The sequence below is a fragment of the Grammomys surdaster genome, unplaced genomic scaffold, assembly GCF_004785775.1.
Source record: "Grammomys surdaster isolate TR1022 unplaced genomic scaffold, NIH_TR_1.0 126612, whole genome shotgun sequence".
Taxonomy (NCBI): domain Eukaryota; kingdom Metazoa; phylum Chordata; class Mammalia; order Rodentia; family Muridae; genus Grammomys; species Grammomys surdaster.
Window position 1 is genome coordinate 1273210 of NW_021621401.1, and position 18199 is coordinate 1291408.

The 18199-nt window shown below is 51.0% G+C and overlaps 1 protein-coding gene across 2 annotated transcripts in view; it reads right to left on the minus strand.

The window, feature by feature from the left end:
- The window catches only part of Pkd1 (polycystin 1, transient receptor potential channel interacting), a 47195-nt gene that overhangs the window by 1471 nt on the left and 27525 nt on the right, over positions 1-18199 (minus strand). For both annotated transcript variants that reach the window (XM_028760781.1, XM_028760783.1), the window contains exons 16-45: positions 17907-18056; positions 16788-16931; positions 16423-16702; positions 16143-16356; positions 15914-16073; positions 15456-15608; positions 14520-14664; positions 13810-14430; positions 13336-13492; positions 12896-13148; positions 12580-12775; positions 8823-8993; positions 8603-8746; positions 8293-8503; positions 8081-8207; positions 7153-7266; positions 6996-7045; positions 6601-6785; positions 6414-6507; positions 3860-3978; positions 3580-3782; positions 3310-3504; positions 2822-2961; positions 2071-2183; positions 1670-1811; positions 1409-1534; positions 1015-1189; positions 608-898; positions 387-521; positions 4-309 (exon numbers count right to left, since the gene is read on the minus strand). In XM_028760781.1, coding sequence (XP_028616614.1) covers positions 4-309; positions 387-521; positions 608-898; positions 1015-1189; positions 1409-1534; positions 1670-1811; positions 2071-2183; positions 2822-2961; positions 3310-3504; positions 3580-3782; positions 3860-3978; positions 6414-6507; positions 6601-6785; positions 6996-7045; positions 7153-7266; positions 8081-8207; positions 8293-8503; positions 8603-8746; positions 8823-8993; positions 12580-12775; positions 12896-13148; positions 13336-13492; positions 13810-14430; positions 14520-14664; positions 15456-15608; positions 15914-16073; positions 16143-16356; positions 16423-16702; positions 16788-16931; positions 17907-18056 — 5514 coding nt within the window. The remainder of the gene's footprint in view (positions 1-3; positions 310-386; positions 522-607; positions 899-1014; positions 1190-1408; positions 1535-1669; positions 1812-2070; positions 2184-2821; positions 2962-3309; positions 3505-3579; positions 3783-3859; positions 3979-6413; positions 6508-6600; positions 6786-6995; positions 7046-7152; positions 7267-8080; positions 8208-8292; positions 8504-8602; positions 8747-8822; positions 8994-12579; positions 12776-12895; positions 13149-13335; positions 13493-13809; positions 14431-14519; positions 14665-15455; positions 15609-15913; positions 16074-16142; positions 16357-16422; positions 16703-16787; positions 16932-17906; positions 18057-18199) is intronic.

The window sequence follows — 18199 nt, forward strand, 5'->3', positions numbered from 1 at the left end:
CACCTCCTTGACCTTGCTGAAGCCCATCCAGAGCCGAAGCCTACGCAGGAAAAGCTCCACCATCTCATAGTCCTGGGGCTCCCATGCTGGGCGGTACAGCTCTCCACGCAAGGCATGGTAACGCCAACGCAGGAGGACAGCCCCTAACCTCAGGGCACCCCACACTCGCAGAGCCCAGAGCCCCACACACAGAAGAGGCGACAGGTACCAGGACTCAGAAGGGCACAAAGTGGGGACCCTCGCCCCAGGGCACAGCACCAGGAAGGCTCGGGCCATGTTGTACAGAGTGTCGGCACCAGAGGAAATAAGCTGTGGGAAAGAGACACAAATAAAGGCATACCCTGGGTGAGGCCCTTTCCCTGCTACACTCTAGAACAGCAACCTACCAGGATGGCCATCTGTGCATAGGCCACGCCGAGCAGCACCAGGCCCAAGGTGGCTCCCATGAGCTCTGGCAGGGCCCGACACAATGTCTTGCCAAAAACAGACCACTGGCGCACAAACCGCAGCTGCTGGGCAGCCTGTGGAAAGGAGGCATTTGTCAGCTTGCACCAGGCTATGGGAGTCTGATCCTAGTCATGTACCAAGCTGCACCTTTGGCCCTCACCTTGACCAAAAGCAGGAAGAGTAGTGAAGCTGCCAGTCCACGGGCCACAGAGCCCAGCTGAGCCACTTGGTCGAAGCTAGTGAAGTGGCGTGGATGGTCGTGCACAAAATGGGTCCACTGGCGGTCAGCAATGCCCAACTGGGCCAGGCGTACCAGCCCTGTGGCTGCTGTCAGCATCACCAGTAGCCACCGTGCCCAGGCATCAGGCCTTGCTGTGCGTGCACACCCCTCTCTGCGCCAAGTATGCACCTCGGCCATGAGGAAGTATAGGGCAAATAGCAGCAAGCACACCTAAGTTGGGGGTGGGGAAGGTTGAGAGGAGATAATGAGGGGTGTTGTCAAGTGTTCAGATTCCTGTGGGGGCATGATCAGGATCCTGAGGAGAGATGTCAAATGGAAGGGCATACCGAGGTGAGTAGTGGCAGAGACAGGCCGGTGCTGAGTCGCCGTAATGCAAACGGGCGGACACTGAAGGCAGCCAGTGCATGGCCAGCTACAGGGAACTCGAGGCGCAGTGTAACCGCAGCATGTAGCCCCACAGCAGGGCTGTAGCGGGTGAGTTCTACAAACACTGCACGGCTCCTGCATGGAGGGTGCTGTCAGCACAGGGGCCGTGTGTACAGGAGCAGAGGATACAGGATGGGAAGTGGCTACTGTACATCACCAGTTACACAGGAGGCAGGGAAGGGAGGGCAGGGCACAGGGGACTCAGGTGTAGGCATAGAGATGGACAGCTGGCTAGAAGGAAAGCTTGCCAAGGGAGCAGCTAGTTTCCTGTTCATTTCCCTGCTCAGCACCCACCTGCTGTCAAGCCAGTTGTGCAGCTGCAGGAAACCCAGCCGTGCACGGCTCTCCTCCAGACTCAGTCCTAATTCCTGTATGTAGCCCCCACTGTCATACACTGCACAGTAGCCCCAGTACCAGGCGCTGTGGAGACAGGGCAGGGTTGGAAACTCCCTAGTTCTGAGAGCATCTGTAGGCATGCATGCCCCCAAGGGGGCCAGAAGATCCTCTGGAGACCTTCCCTCACCCAGGGGGGCCTTAGGCTCTTTTTCTACTCACCCCAGCAGGTCTGGTGCAGAGTAGGCCCATGTCTCAGAGCCATTTTGTACCACACTCTGCCAGCCAATGCCATAGTCACTGGTGCTCAAGCTTCCTGTAGCTGAACACATGTGCTCCGAGCTAGGAGGGTCTGGGCAGAATGCTAGAAAGCAAAGGGCCAGGACTCAGAACATAATGTAACCCAATGGGTGACTTGCTGTTCAACTCAGCTGAGCTCCTGTGCTGTGACCTCCCCAAATTTCCTAGCCACCCATAAAGCAAACATTATGATGTTATAAAAAGGGAACAGAAGAAAACTAAGGAGGACAAACGTCACACAGCTAAGCAGAGTTCAAATAGCTAAGCTGCAGGTTGCCAGGGATAGAGCAGAGTGATAAGCATGGACCACCACCCCTGCTTACCTTCCTGCAGCCGCACCTGCCGGAGCCTTGGAGGTCCCAGCTCAGGGCTAGACTGGTTCCCATGGGCATAGGGCAAGAGCACATGGGACATCCATGGCCAGAACTCATCAGACCTGCCAACAATAGTCCACCACTGAGATTAAGGCTGTCAGGGTCCAGGAAGTGCTGCTGCAGCAGCCAGAAGGAATAATGTTGACCCATGTTCCCTACTCTTGGACTGCTGGCATTTGGAGCACATAATTCTGTCCTGATACTGTGCTGTGTACCACAGAAGACTGACTAAGCAGTGCTCCAATTCTCTACCCACTGGGTATCCCAGCATGCTTCTGGGTCTGACCACTAAGCAGTATCTAGGTCAGGGATATCCAGTCTTTTGCTTCTCTGGGCAACATAGCAGTTTTCATTACACAGGTTCATTCTGTATGACATTGTGACATGTTGTTGTCTATAAAGGTCATGTTTGAGAGCTGTACAACTGAGTTATAAAAACAAACAAAAGTAAACAAAAATAATAAAAAACATAAACCATCACATGCTTTAAATAGAAAATCTATGATTTTGTGTTGGGACTTATTCATAGCTATCCTGGGTTACATGTGGCTCATGAGCTGTAGGACACCCTGGATTCTACACACTTCCAAATGTTCCCTACAGGGTGGGATGGACTAACAACAAAACCAAAGTGGGCCTTGGTGGGCATCGGTGCCACCCTGGCCTAGTGTATAAATGTATGTGTCCTGAGTGTCCCTACCGGGTGATGGCCAGAAAGGCTTGGCTATCCAACTCCTGCTTGATGGCACTCTGCAGGCGATAGGCGTGACCATGGCAAGAAGCATCTCCATAGTTGGCCAGCAGCGTCACCAGTAAGAAAAGCATGTACACCAAGAGGCTCTGGGGGACAGGGATAGATGGCTCTGATCAGCAGATCCACTCCCACAGGGCTAGAGCGAGGGTTTTAAGACTTCCCACGTCAGGTGTCCACACTAAGGAGCAGCAGCACTGTCCTAGAGTCCTAGAGTCCTTAATGCTCCTCTTGGGAGAAGACACATGGACTCTGTAAACTAAAATGGCTGTGCCCAGCACCCTCTAGGCTAGGTGGGGGCAGGAACTTGAGATGTACATTAATACCCATACGGAGCAGCAGGTGACAGGAGGTGCAAAGGCCTGACTGTCCACTGGAGGTCAGGAGCAGGGCAAACAGCGGGAGATGAGGTGGGGCTGCTGCTGGCCAGGGCTTACCTTCAACATGTCATGGAGCCTCTTGACCTTGCGGGCTTCCTCCTTTGCCAAGAAGAGTGCAAAACCATGTGGGGGACGCACACGGGGCACACGCTCACTTACAGGCGTGACAGCTGGACTCTCTACCAGAGTGTCGTCTTCATCAGGATGTAGCCGCTTGGCTACAAGTGAGAAGTAGAGGGCTTCCAGCAGTACCTGCAGCAGGCAGTGAGATCAGCTGGCAGGCATGAGACTGGTAGCCCCTCCCCTCCCCTCCAGGAGCCCTCTCACCTTAAGGGGCTCCCAGCCAAGAAATGAGGCCAGGAAGCTGGAGCTGCTTGAGAGAAGCCACATGACACTCACGCTGGGAGGGAAGCTGGCACCAATCCACCCTGAAACTGCTACAGCCACAGCTACCAAGAGTAGGCTGAGCCCATGGGCCAGTGGGGCACACCAGGCAGGCAGCAGTCGCTTCCGAAGACCTTCCACCAGTCCTGGAGACACACAGACAACTGCATGGCTGCCAGCTCAGGAAGGCCTGGGAGGGATGTCCTCCTCTGTGTGAGTGTACCTGTCCTGGAAGGCCTTGTCACCGGGGACTGTTCCCAAGTCAGGCCCATGCTGGGTTGTCTCTTCTGCCCCACAGTCTGCAGTATCAGAGTTTCTGTTTTCTCCCCAGGAACACTGGACCTGGGCACAGGAAAGGGCCATGAGTTTTGTGCATCTTCCAAGGAAGACGCAGCAGTGGTATGAGTCTGCATTCATCCAGGAGCAGTCGCTTCAGCATCCTAGAGTCCTGAACCAGGCAATGTGATACTGGGCTGCATGACACCATGGTCATTCTCCTTGCTTCCTGTTTAGACACCCACTGCCCAGGGGACTACTAAGTCCACAGCTTAGCTTACATGTTCTGTCCTGGCATGACCCAGAAGCCCTTCTCTAACCACATGCCAGCCACACAGGACTGTGTTCTAAACCTTGCAAGTACTCTCCAAGCCCTGCCCTGTAGAATGCTACAGAGATACACACTCCCGTGTGGTTTGTGCTTTGAAAAAGCCAGTCTTGTCTACACAGTGAGCTCCAATTACGCCAATACATAGTGAGACCCTGTTTCAAAACCAAATGAACGAATGAATGAATGAACAAACAAATGAATGAACGAACGAAGGAACAAACAAGGAAGCAAGGCTAAGAGGGCAAAAAGAAGACATGAGATGGCCGTGCTGCCTGAGGGGGGCATCCCCATGTTTACTGCTGTCTGAGGGGAATGTCCCCATGCTTACTGGTGCTTTCCATGTTCCAGGGCTCTTAAGTACATCAAGTGTTCACCTGTCACTGAGCCTGTGACAGGTGCTAATGTCTCTAGAGCTGTGCTACTTAATGAGCAAGGTCTATCAAGGCAAGCACCCACAGAAAAGCAAATACATAGAAATAAAGGTTTTTCTTTAAATTGACTTTGTTGAACATAAAAGTCATAAAGCATTTAGCTAAGATCTTACAAACTGAGGACATTTAATATCAGCACTCCCATCTAACGAGGAACAGGCACACTACTTCTTACTATTCATCTGACCTGTGGCTGTCTCAGAGTACCTATGGAGACAAACACTATCAAGATGCACAGCACAGAGCACCAGGTTTTCATCAGACTCAGTCAGCTGCATGAGCAAGTTGTGCTATCACTGTTCAGTCAGTTCCTAGGTACAGATCTACTCTCAACTGGATGCCAAAGTCCTGGGGAGACCTGGCTATCAGGCCTCCATCCCTGCTGTGAGGCTGCTGTGGGGATAACTGGAGTCTGCCAGGATACTGACTGTCCTTTTAAGCATGGGATACAAGGTGATGTGTGATACAGTGAGAACATGAGGGAGCCAGGAAAACAGAAAACTACAGAGCAGGTCCAGAGCCCACAGAGCAGGTATTAGCAATAGTCCAGGCAGAAAAGGGCAGGAGACAGAAGGCACACACGAGTCCTGCATTCGGAAAGAAGTTCAGAGAGTCTGCTATAGAATGAAGGCAAAGAGAGTTACAAATTACAGACTCTTGTCTCAGTCACCTAGTAGGGACAGCATACCTCTTGGGGACTCAGCTCTGGGGTGACCCTAAGGAGCACAGCTATAGAAGACCTTCAGGTGGGGAGCTGGTAGCCATGACCAGCAATTCCCGAGGTCACTAGTTTCTCCATACCATGGTCAAGTAATTCAGAGAAGTCTCCCTTTCTACATTCTGGTATAGTTCATATATCACTAATTTCTGGTGCTTGAAATTTAGAATGAGCCAGGTAGTGGTAGTGCACGCCTTTAATCCCAGCACTCAGAAGACAGAGGCTGGGAGATCTGTGTAAGTTCGAGGCCAGCTGATCTACAGAGTGAGTTCCAGAATGGTCAGGGCTACACAGGAAACTCTGTTTTGAAAAACAAAAAACAAACAAAAATTTTAAACAAAAATATAGATATTAAATAGATACAGATGAGAAAAATATATAATTCTATGTTAACTCTTGTCACTGAATCAAGAAAACCAAGAAACTTGTTAATTCTTTTTTTTGTTTTGTTTTTTGTTTTTTGTTTTTCGAGACAAGGTTTCTCTGTGTAGTCCTGGCTGTCCTGGAACTCACTCTGTAGACCAGGCTGGCCTCGAACTCAGAAATCCACCTGCCTCTGCCTCCCAAGTGCTGGGATTAAAGGCATGCGCCACCACCGCCTGGCAAACTTGTTAATTCTTAAGCATTTAAATAATCAAAAGAGTTTCAAAGTGAAAATGAGGCACTTAAGAACGTTTACATGGTTTTTCAATTCTGACTCCAAAATCAAAGTTCCTTTATGGCTATGCAGTAAGACCTTGCCTCAAAATACAAACCAAAATATCTTCTCAGACCAAGCCCCTGAGGTACATGCTGGTCGCCTCTGTTTCTCAAATATCCCACGCTTCTGCCACTTCTCTAAAGGATGCTGGGTCCCTGGGGATCCTCTGAACTCCCCTCTACAGAGCAGTCAAGCAACCCAGGCACCGTCCAGCCCTGATTACAGTGCAGTCAGGGCCTCCGTGGCCTGAGGCAGGTGCAGGGTCCCACAACACAACTACCCCAAACACCCTATCTCCTTCCAACCATGCCAGGTACTCACAAGCTAGTAAGGAGGTCTGTTTCTATGAGGGCATCTTGGGTAGGAACCAGGTTGTTGGCCCCATCAGCCAGTACCTGATGGATCAGGTCTTCATCTAGAGAGAACAAAACATGTTGAAGTGGCGTGACACTTGGTACCTTGAATTCCCCTAGAGCTCGGAAGCCATTCCTTCCCACCTCTGGCTCACCTGAGGCCGACAAGTATTTGGCAGGCAAAGAAGGGCTAACCAGAGAGGCACCATCTTCCTCTGAGCCCATCATGCAGCCAGGTCTGCTCTGGGCCAATTGCTGCAGTGTGCTGCTCACAACAGATGGGTCACTGAGCAGGTCTGGCCAACTAAGAGTACCCTCACTGGATGGCCAGCACACCAGGCTGTGGGCAACACAGACATTGTTACATGTAACTGACCCAAGCCTAGTCACACAGGCACAGGAAGCATCACACACAAAGACGCATCAGTGATGGTACCCAGAGACTGCCACAACAGGATCAGGACACACAGCCCAACCCTACCACGGCCTGCAGAGGAATGCATTTGGCCTGACGTAGGCCAAAGCTCACTGTTTCTCCAGGCAGCCTCACCTTTTAGGATCTTCCAGAAACAAGTCATTCTTCACTTGCCCAGAGAAGGCCTGCTTAGAAGGAAAAAGAACATCAGTGTACGCTGCAGCAGCAGAGATGACAGCCCAACCGGTCCTAACCAGCTCAACCTGCCCTGAGTCCCTGGGGGAGCCTTCACCTCTGGGAGGCCAGAGAGTGTGAGGAGGGAGCTGTCTAGCACAGATGGGTCCAGGTAGCTGTCAACATCTAGGGCCTGCTGCCCTGTGGGTGTGGGGTTTTGGTCCCCAGACACCTGTGAGGAGAGAACAGTGATGTCAGTCTTCAGTGGATGCTAGAACTGGGCAGGAAGCCACTGGCCTGGCTTTGCCTTGTCTTTGTGATGATTCTCAATGACTGACTTGGGCTCTTTACTTGCTGTAGGGATCCTTGAGGGGTTTTGTTTTGTTTCAAAACAGGGTTTCTCGGGGTGCTGGAGGGATGGCTCAGCGGTTAAGACCACTGACTGCTCTTCCAGAGGTCCTGAGTTCAATTCCCAGCAACCACATGGTGGCTCACAACCATCTGTAATGGGATCCGATGCCCTCTTCTGGTGTCTCTGAAGACAGCTACAGTGTACTCACATACATAAAATAAATAAATCTTAATAAATAAATAAATAAATAAATAAATAAAAACAGGGTTTCTCTGTAACCCTGAGTGTTCTGGAGCTTGCTCTGTAGACCTGAATAGCCTTGAACTCAAAAACCCACCTGCTTCTGGGATTAAAGGTGTGTGCCACCATCACCTGGCTGCTTGAGTTCTTTCTGAATTGACTCTGGCAGTTTGTGTCTTTCTAGCAATCAGCTGCTTCTTCTAGGTTCCCTAACCTGTTGGTGTATAGGTGCTTCTAGCCCCATCTATCTCTAGAGGGACCAAGATGCCTCCTCTAACTCACACTCTGGTAATCCGAATCTCTTCCCCTTTAGTCACTCTAGCTGATAGCTTATCAGTTCTGTCTACCCTTTCAAAGAATCATTTTTGGTTTCTGGACTTTTTTCTCTGGCTGCCACAATGAACAACACAAACCATACTTGACCTCAGAGTTCTGAGGCCCTTACTCAGCCCACCTTACTCCGAGACATCCGGAAGAGGAACAGGACAGCCAAGTAGACAGGGTAGACTACCACACTGGACACAAGGCCAATAGCGACTGTGTCGACACTGGGTGAGATCAGTCTGGACACGGGCCCCATGCTGAGGTGAGAGAAAAGAATGAACAAATTAGAAAGAAGAGTAGGAAGAAGTCAGCCAGGGTACCAGCAAACCTCAAAGGACCTACCTGTAGGTGGTATCTCCCACAACTCCGTACCACACAGCATTGGCAGCCAGGAACAGGCAGAGGAGGAGGACGCAGCAGGTAACCCTCTGGACTCTAGTAAAGCGGCTACGAGGTGGCCTGTCCCATATGGAGAGCCAAATGTGCTTGTCAAAGAAGCCTCTCTGCAGTTCAGCCACTAGGAGGCGCTGGAACTGCCACAAGGCAGCTTCATCTGGGAAGATTTAGGAGGGTTGCAGCAGGGAAGCAGTGAGCCACACCTATCACTGTCATCCCCTCCCCCAGTCTCCACCTCAGCAGGTGGTAGCCTTACTTGCTGCAAGCACCTCCTTCTCCACCAGGCCCCCATTGGCCTCAGTCTCCACAGACAGCCAGTCATTGACCAAGAAGAAGGTGCTGCGGGCGCTCTGCAGGTCCCGGACGATGACATGCTGCAGGAACCAGGCAGGGCTGAGCCCTGTGGAGAAAAGGACCTCAGTGAGGACTGAGGCAGGCTGGCAGGAGGCAGGAGTGGCACCAGCTATCACCCAGACCTTTGTTGTCATGCCACACTCGGATCTTCCACACGCTGCCCAGGCTGTGCGGGGTGGCAATCTGGAAGATGTCCAGGCTGTTTCGATGAAAGGCTCTGTCCCCATCTAAGTGACGGTGGCCACTGCGGTTGTCCTCTCCATACAGCATGATGCCGACGTGAGCCGTGGTACCTAAAGAGCAGGGAACTCTGGGTGTGCTATTCATCATCTACAAAACCTGATGGGCCATCTGTTTGCCAACAAAATAGACCACTCTTAGCTTTAAACAGGTTTTATAAGTTTTATTTTTATAGTAACGCAGACTGAACCTGGGGTTATGCCCTACCTCAGAGGTCCATCCCTAGTCATTTTAAAAACATCTTAATTTTAATATAGAATTTATTTTAATATAGAATTTGACTAAGTTGCCCAAACTAGCCTGGAATTTGCCCTCACATGCCTGAATTTGTGATCCCTCTGCTTCAGCCTCCCAAGTAGCTGGGATTAAAGGCGAACACTACCAGGTTCGGCATGCATAGTTCTAACAGACACAAATCTGTTTCCTAGATTTGTTAAACACCAAGCCCGCAGGGCGGTGGTGGTGCACGCCTTTAATCCCAGCACTTGGGAGGCAGAGGCAGGCGGATTTCTGAGTTCCAGGCCAGCCTGGTCTACAGAGTGAGTTCTAGGACAGCCAGGACTATACAGAGAAACCCTGTCTGGAAAAACCAAAAAAAAAAAAAAGAAAGAAAGAAACACCAAGCCTGCTGGGCGGTGGTGGTGGCGGCGCACGCACGCCTTTAATCACAGCACTTGGGAGGCAGAGGCAGGGGGATTTCTGAGTTGGAGAGTTCGAGGCCAGCCTGGTCTACAGAGTGAGTTCCAGGACAGCCAGGGCTACACAGAGAACTCTGTCTCGAAAAACCAAAAACCAGAAAAAGAAAAAAAGAAAAAAAAAAGAAACACCAAGCCCACAGCAGCATGACTTCCAGTAGCCAGGACCATAAACCTTTTCAGCCTATCAAGAGACAGGATCCACATCACTGGTGACCAGGCCTCCTCACAGGTCAGTCACACAGACAACAGCTATACAGTGAGGGAGTCTCCTTTTCTCTATAGATGAACTTATAACTTTTAAAACTGGGCACTCAGAAGAGAGAAGAGGCAGCAATAACAAAAGCTGGCAAAGAAATAAACTGGTGGGGTTGGGGTAGTGCTCAGGCATAGCACTTGCTCAGCAGGAAGCTCTGAGTCCACCTCAAGCACACACACACACACACTATGAGTGAAAAAAGGCAACACTGGAAATAAAATTAGGATAAAAAATAAACAAAGTTGTTGACGTAAAAGCTCTTGCCTTGGACTCTGTCAGCAAAGAGACTTTCCATGTAAACAAGGGAAATTGTCAAAAAAAAAAAAAAAAAAAAAAGAGTGGGCTGTCTCGGCAGGGGATGTTGGTGAAAGCTTCCCAAAGAGCTCTCAGGGACGTTTCATAACATTCACAGCAAACAGAAAATGTTGAAAGTCAATTTGAACTTGGGCTATGTCGCTTGACAGAGCCTACTCTTTGTCTCAGAAGTCACTGGAGTAGTTGGGTTCACAATATTTGAATATTCCAAAAGCAAGCAAAGTGCTTTCGCTTCCAGGGTGTCTGTGTGTCTGTGTTTGGAAAGGGCCTTACTATGAAGCCCAAGCTTGTAAACTCCCCCCCACCCGCCGGCCACCCGAGACAGGTTTCTCTGTGTAGCTGACTGTCCTGGAACTCACTCTGTAGACCAAGCTAGCTTCAAACTTAGAGATCCACCTGCCTCTGTGTCCCAAGTGCTGGGATTAAAGGTGTGCACCTCCACTGTCCAGCCAGGCTTGTGACTTTTAAGTGAAATACTGAGGAAATATTAATACCCTTAATACCCTTGATAAAGAACAAAACCACTTATACACACAGATCCATGCCTAGGCCAATCATCATCAGAGCAGCTTCCTATAGCGGCTGATGGGAGCAGATGCAGAGACCTAGAGCCAAATACCAGGCAGGGCTCAGGGAACCCTGAGGAAGAGGGGGAGGAAGGATTTAGGAGGCAGAGGAGTCAAGAACAACAGAAGAACACAGCCCACAGAATCAACTGAGCAGGACTCAGGGGCTCACAGAGACGAAAGCAGCAATCACAGAGCCTGCATGGGTCTGCACTAGGTCCTCTGCATACATGCTGTGGTTGTTTAACTCCTAGCAGTGGGAGTGGGGCTGTCTCTGACAAGCGGGGTGCCTGCTCTTGGAACTCTTTTCCTCCTCCTGGGATGTCTCACTCATCAGTGATACGAAGTCTGTGCCTTGTCTTACTACATCTTATACCATATTTAGCTGATATGCTTGGCAGGCCTGCTTTTTTTTCTGACAGGAAATGGAGAACAGTGGATGTGAGGGGGAGGGAAGTGAATGGAGAATGGGCAGCCAACGGAGGGAGGGGAGGCTGCAGTCGGGATGTATTGTACGAGAGAAGAAAAAAGCAAAACCCCACTTATTTTGGGAGACATTTGTGTCTCGGCTTACTTATGGAGGTCAGAGGGTAATTAGCAGGAACTGGTTCTTTCGTTCCATCTTGTGGATCCCAGAAATTGAATTCCAGTTTGGTCCGGTGCCTTTACAACCCATTTTTCCAGTCTACACAAACAGTGAGCTCTTATTTTATGATTATTTCTTTACACTTTTTTTTCTATAATTCTGAATCAGGATCTTACTATGTAACTCTAGCTGGCCTGAAACTTCCTATACAGACCAGGCTGGTCTCAAATTTAGAGTCCCATCTGCCCCTGCCTCCTGTCTGCTGGGATTAAAGGCATGTGGCAGCATACCCAGCTAAATACCTTGATTTGATTTTTTTTGTTTTGTTTGTCTTTTTTTTTGAGAGAGAGTTTCTCTGTGTAGTCCTGGCTGTCCTGGAACTCACTCTGTAGACCAGGCTGGCCTCAAACTCAAAGATCCTCCTGCCTCTGCCTCCCGAGTGCTGGGATTAAAGGATGTATCAGCACTGCCCACTAGCACGTTGGGTTTGTTTTGTTATTGCATTTCACTTATTGAGTACAAGCTACAGTGCACATGTGAAGGTCAGAGAATTAACCATAGGGTCTGTTCTCTTCTTTCAGCTTATGGGGCCTAGGAACCAAACTCAGGTTGCCAGGCTTACCTGCTGAGCCATCTCTGCAGCCCCAATAATGAGTGTCAGCATTATTACTGCATCAGCTGGGCATGGCAGTGCAGCCTTTATCCTTTAACCCAAGCACACACTTCAATCCATGGCGCAGGCAGGTGGATGTCTGTGAGGTCAGCCTGGTCTACACAGGGAGTTCCAGACCAGTCAGAGCTACAGTGTGTCTGCCCCCCGCCCCAGCCAATAAACACAGAGACACTAAGGATGGGCTGCAGAGCAACTACAATAGTGCATCTGAACTTGTGCACGAGGCTGCTCTGTAGAGTGAGGAGCACCTTCTTGGCTCTTGGACTTGTTGTCTTTCTCAGGAAAGACAAATGGATCCAAGTTTCTCTTTGTATGTGTGCAGTACTGTGGATGAGACCCAGGGCCTTGTACACCCTAGGTCACTGTTCTGCCACTGAGCTACACCCACAATCCGTATTTGTTGTTTTCTCATCTCCAAGGTATGTCCTTATTTACATTCTGAGTGATGCCTGTCTCCATAATCACCAGACAGGGTCCAGGATCGAGGCTGGAGCATCTAGACCAGGGTAGACTCCATAACCCCACCAAATCATCCCTCTCCTTACCTGAACCTCGGCTCCAGCCGGTCTTAACAAGGATTTCATATTTGAAGCGGCCCCCCTTCCCACAGAATGGGATGACACGGACCCGACTAACATCCAGCTGGTCTAGCTTGTGCAGGATCACAGCCATGACCACATAGGTCACCAGGCATATGACACATGTCAGGAGGACAATGTAGTTAATGCTTGCAGATGGTTCCTGGGAAGAAAGAGTCATCAGGTACAGGTGGCTTCAGCTCATGCTCCTTTAGTTTCTGAGGATGGAATCAGGAGGCCCTCTCAATATGAGAAGGGATCCAGGAGCAGGGACATTACTCACAGGAAAGATGAATTGGACATGGCTGGGAGGTACAAAAAGGCTGGCACCAAAAGCAGTGAGGTGGCGGGTGAGGCAGACAGCCTGGCTGGGTGACGTCTCCTCCAGGGGTACAATCCCCTCCGTTCTCCACATCATCATCTCCTCACTGAAGTACTGGCACAGGGATGTATACAGGCCCACAGACACCTCCAGTGCAGACCAGTGGAAATGGCTAGTCAGGTTCAGGTAGTAACTCCTGTCCAAGGTCCCAGTTCTACAAGGGACAGAGCGATGTCATAGCCAGACTCTTATTGCCAGGTGTCATGGCCAGCCTTCCTGTTGCCCTGGTTCCATAAAGCCCACACACCTGTCACTAATGTGGGCCAAGTTACATTCACCCTTCTGCCACCTCCTTCCTCTCTGCAATGCCCATTTCTGTGATTCTGGTGGTAGGCACTCACCCTGGGGCAATGAAGAAGGTGTAGAGCCTGTGATCAGCACTCTCTAGCACCTCCAGGCTGATCCTCCTACTGGCCGAGCAGTTGTACTCATTGGGCTGGGACACCGAGTGCAAGTACACAGCCAAATAGGGCTCAGGCTCCTCAGACAGATAGCGCTCTGGGGGCAACACACACAGTATCAGACAGCCACCAAAAAGCTCATCACCCTGAGGACACCCTATGAGTTAGTGCCAGGGATCTTAAGGGCCATCTAAGCAGAGGATTACAAGAAATTTCACGTGGAAGTCAACACATGCTTCTCTGTGGCCACAGGTATGTGGGCTTTATGGTACCAAGGCAGCAGGAAAACTGAGTGTTAGCCAGACCCCCAGGACCAGTGACTGCAAACTGAATGCTACTTGCATAAAGACTCCCTCCCCAGGGACAAAGAAGGAAGAAAGGCAGGCAGGTCATGTGCCCACCTCCAACACCCACCATTAAGCACTGTGTAAGTGATCCTTAGATGCAGCCCAGCTTGAGGGTTGCTGTTCTCTGCAGTGACTACAGCACTGACTGAGGCCTGCGGCTGTACAATGGTGGAACCCACAGGATTGTGGGAGCTCTGGGCAGCCTGGTCTGAGTTGTTTGGCACCTTCACTGTGATGGCACGCTCTGCAGCCAACTGCTCAATAGGGATCTGGGTACCAGTCTGTGTCTGGAACGCCATAGATGCCACTTTGGTGGAGACAGTGTAGTTGCTAATATAGCCAAAGGGAAAGGGGTTGGAATCCACAAGGAAGATGAGCTGCACTACATCACTGAGGTTCGACAGGGCCCCACTGAAGGCCTCAGGAATGGAGAAGTGGCAGCTGGGCCCCAAGGCTTTGCCATAACACAGAAGGCTGAGTGGGTCTGAGCGCTTGCCCAGGGCCACAATCTCCTCGCCCGCAAGAGTCAGAGGCTCCTCATTGAGCACTCGGGAACGCATGAGGATGCACATGAGGGCCGATGAGAGGTTGTAGGCCTTGGAGGCCACCATCAGGGAGGGCGGCTCTGCCCCCAACTCCAAGGGCTGTGGGCCCTGCATGTCCAAGCTGGCCAGGTGGATGAGGTCACCTGGGACAGGCAAAGGAAGTAAGAGGTGTTAAGAAGAGTTGGTAAGAGCTGGAGGGGAGGCCAGGAGGTGGGAGGGGCAGCTTGTGCACCTGTGATATTGAGAATGCTGTCAGCAATGGTGGTGGGGGTCAAGGTGCCCTCAGTGGTTTCAGCTTGCAAGATGCGCATCATGCCCTCCAACTTCTGCAGCATCTTCTTCAGGCACGAGCGGCACATGAGCTCCCTGCTGGACACCTGCAAGGAAGATCAGCAAGGAGTCTAGACCCCTCCACAGGGTACAGACTCATCACACCCATGGGTGCCACCCCCACACAACTGAATGGCTCTGCCTCCTCATACTGGCTGAGATTCAAGGCAGCTTCCGGCCTCTAACCCTGCACTGATCACCTGCCTGGATGGAAATCTAGGCTTTCCCTGCTAAGACTTCTATGGCTCCTCCCAACCCCAGGATGCAGCTGAGTTTTTCCAGAGACCTATACTACACTATCCTGATCACCCGACTATCTGTTTCCATAGCTACAAGTAAGGTAATGTCAAGAGCCTGGATACATTCAAATCTAGATATACTCAAAGCTATAGAAGGTGCCGAGAGTGACCTCTACCCAGAGCTCTCTGAGTCTTTGTCCTCCGAGGACTTGACTATTGTCCTGGCCCCTACACTGACCCCCACCCTGACAACGTGCCTTTCCCATCAGATATGGCCTGCTTTGCTCACAAAGTCTACAGCTTAGAAAATTTATACCTCATAGATTAGTAAGGCCATGTCAGGTAAGCCTAGTTAAGTGGGGCATGAGGACAGGCCTGATGAGAAGGCACACACATCTGGACTCTTCTTTCTATCTGGGGATACCCTAAAGTCATCAGAAGAGCATGTGGGCTCATACTGGGAGACAACAGTGAGGATGCAGAAAACTGGCACAGCCTGGTCAGAATACTCAGTCTCGAAGCCCTCATGCACTGCACGTATGTACACTCATGCACACAGGGCTGTGCATGGTACAGAAGGCTGCATTTATCTGTCTTACCATGCACTGGGCTAATGCAGCAGTGATCTGCTGGATGTCATCCACAGTGTTGACCCGCAGGGAGATCAGGGTCTCTGTGATGTTCTTACGCATTTGGGCTCGCAGCTGCTGCTCAAGGTTGGGCTCTGACACCATATCTGGGGCCTGCTCATACTGGAGAAGGCAGGGAACATAGGAGAACCGTGAGAGGAGGGCAGGCCTCCATGTGATATCTGGCAAGGGTTCTAGAGTACAGTTATGAAGCATGGGCAGGGATATAAAGATCAAGGATAATTCAGGTCACATATAGGGCTCAGAGTATCAAGAGAGTACTGTAGGTAAGGTGATCTTGGTAAGGGCCCAGTATGTGGTACTGACTGAGGGTAGGACTTGGCATTCCAAGATATTAGGGAATGATACTGGTTTGAACCGAATCATGGAGCACACGTGTGAGATCCTTTCGGTCTGTGTGCACTGACCTCATTGAGCACAGTAATGAGGGCTAAGGAGTACTCGATGACATGCTGGGGGTCAGCCTGCTTCAGGAGCCCAGGCAGCACAGTGGCAGTCAGGCTGTGGAGCCAGGGTATGAGGTCTGCAGGATTTCCACTGGGTTCTGGTAGGACAATGGTCAGAGACCTAGAGAGTGGAAGTAGACTGTAAGCAGTTGGCGGTCAGCTGGTGTTCCCTCCCCAGGGTTCAGCTCACCTGTTGAGTGCAACCACAGTAGCACCCAGTTGGTCTTCTACAACCACAGCCAGGCTCACCACAAAAAGGGGCTGGAATCCAGGAGGTAAGACAGCCCCATAGGTAGAGAGACTACCCTTATAGATGCAGAAATTCTCACAGTAGCTCTGACGGCAGCGCTTCAGCAATAGGGCATATACCAGTGGGGCTCCGCCATCCTCTGCATCACGCCAACCTATGGACAATGGCATCAGTACAGAGTCCAGGCCCATAGCAGCATCTCCAGATAATCCACACTCACCTGTGCATTCGAAGTGAACCTTAGTGGTGAGGCCACGCACAGAATCCAATGGAAATAGGCGGCAGGAGCCTCCAAGTGGGGGGCGGTTGGGCGAGAGGCGGATTGAGGCACAGCCCTCTTCCTCACCTGAGTGGCCCAGTACAGTGAGTGTAAAGATGTAGCCCTCCCCATCACGGAGGGCACCAGGCCGTACTACCAGATGCATGCCAGTGCTACCGGTGGATGTTGTCGTTTTATTCAGCACCAGAGTCTTATTGCTGAAAGTGCGAGCTGCCCAGCGCTGCATGACGGAAGCATGGGGGAACCGTGAGAGTGGCGTCCTGGAGCCTTCCCAGGACACCTGCCATCTAACAATGGCTACTCACCCCTTGCTTGGAGCCACTGCTGCAGTTGTGGCAGTGACCCTCCAAGTACACATAGGAGCTGCTGCTCACTTCATACACTGCTTGTGCCTTGCACGACACACACTCGAGAGACACAATGGGTACCCGTCCACTTCGGACCAGCACCTAGAAGGGACGAGCACGTCACAGGGAGGCTCCACACTCTGTGCATGCCGGGAAAGCTTCCTGGACCAGGTCACTCATGTCTGGTCCAAGTTGTACCTCTGGGCTGGAGTGAAGTAAGTGAGCTAACTAGCTAAATCCAGAATGGCATGTGAGTGCTATCAGTCCAGGGCCTTGCTGGCCTGGCAAGAGGAAGCATGGGCACCCACTGACAAGAAACAAAGCATCCAGGAAGTCAAGGTTAGTTGCTTCTTACATAGCTCTGTCCCAGAGATGCTGGCTGACCTGAGTGGGGCCTGGAACAGCTCAGTCAGGCAGGACCTACTGAGGGTCCTCTTCCTTGGAAGACTTTACTAGGTAGGTGACCTGAGAAGGCTTAGTGCTGGAGAAGACAACCCCACCCCTCCCCAGGCATCAGAATTGCCCAGTACCTCTCCAAACACACTGGCAGGACTCATCAGCCTGCAACAGAAGTGGTCCTTATCCTTATGGGAGGTCCAGGGAAGAAGTCTAAAAGCAAGAACTGGCTCACTGCCCCCAGAAGGAAGGCCATGTCATGTGGACAATGCTGCTGCCTAGGGAGGCAAGGGCCATGCTTTCTCATCATCTGTCTTTCATTCTCGTAGCAGAAAGTTCATTGTTTACAAACCAGAGTGCTTGTACGACTTAAGATTTCGTTTTGGTTTTCAGACACAGGTTATCATTGTGTTGGTAAGATTACAACTCCCAGTCTTCCTGGCTCCAATCTCAAAGTGCCACCATGCTAACCTGTCCTCTCAAATTTCACACAACTAAGCTACCATGTCCTGGGTTTTCAGATAGAAGCAATGCTGAGTTTGATCATTTGTCAAAATCAGCACTAGGTTAGAGGGAACTCATAGCCCCAGGGGATACTACAACTAGGACTGAAAAATACCAGGCTGGAACTGGTACTGTCCTGGCATGAGGACACACTGGGAGGGTGGGGGTATGACCCACCGTCTGGTTGGTGGCTTCTTCCTTCCGGCCTGCTTTCCACACTATGAGGTTGAAGGTATATTCTACACCAGCTTCTAGGCGTTCCAGGGGGATGGTGACCACACTGCTCCCACGGGGCCCAAAGTTCAACACACAGCCACCTGTCTCACTCTATGATAGCAAATAAAGGAAATGGGGCACAAGATCATTAACCATCCTCAAGGCAGAGCCTAGCTTAGAAAACCTTTTTTATGCTGGGCCTAAGACCCACCCCAAGAATAACCCAAGTGTTAGGCACTTAGAAGACACGAACC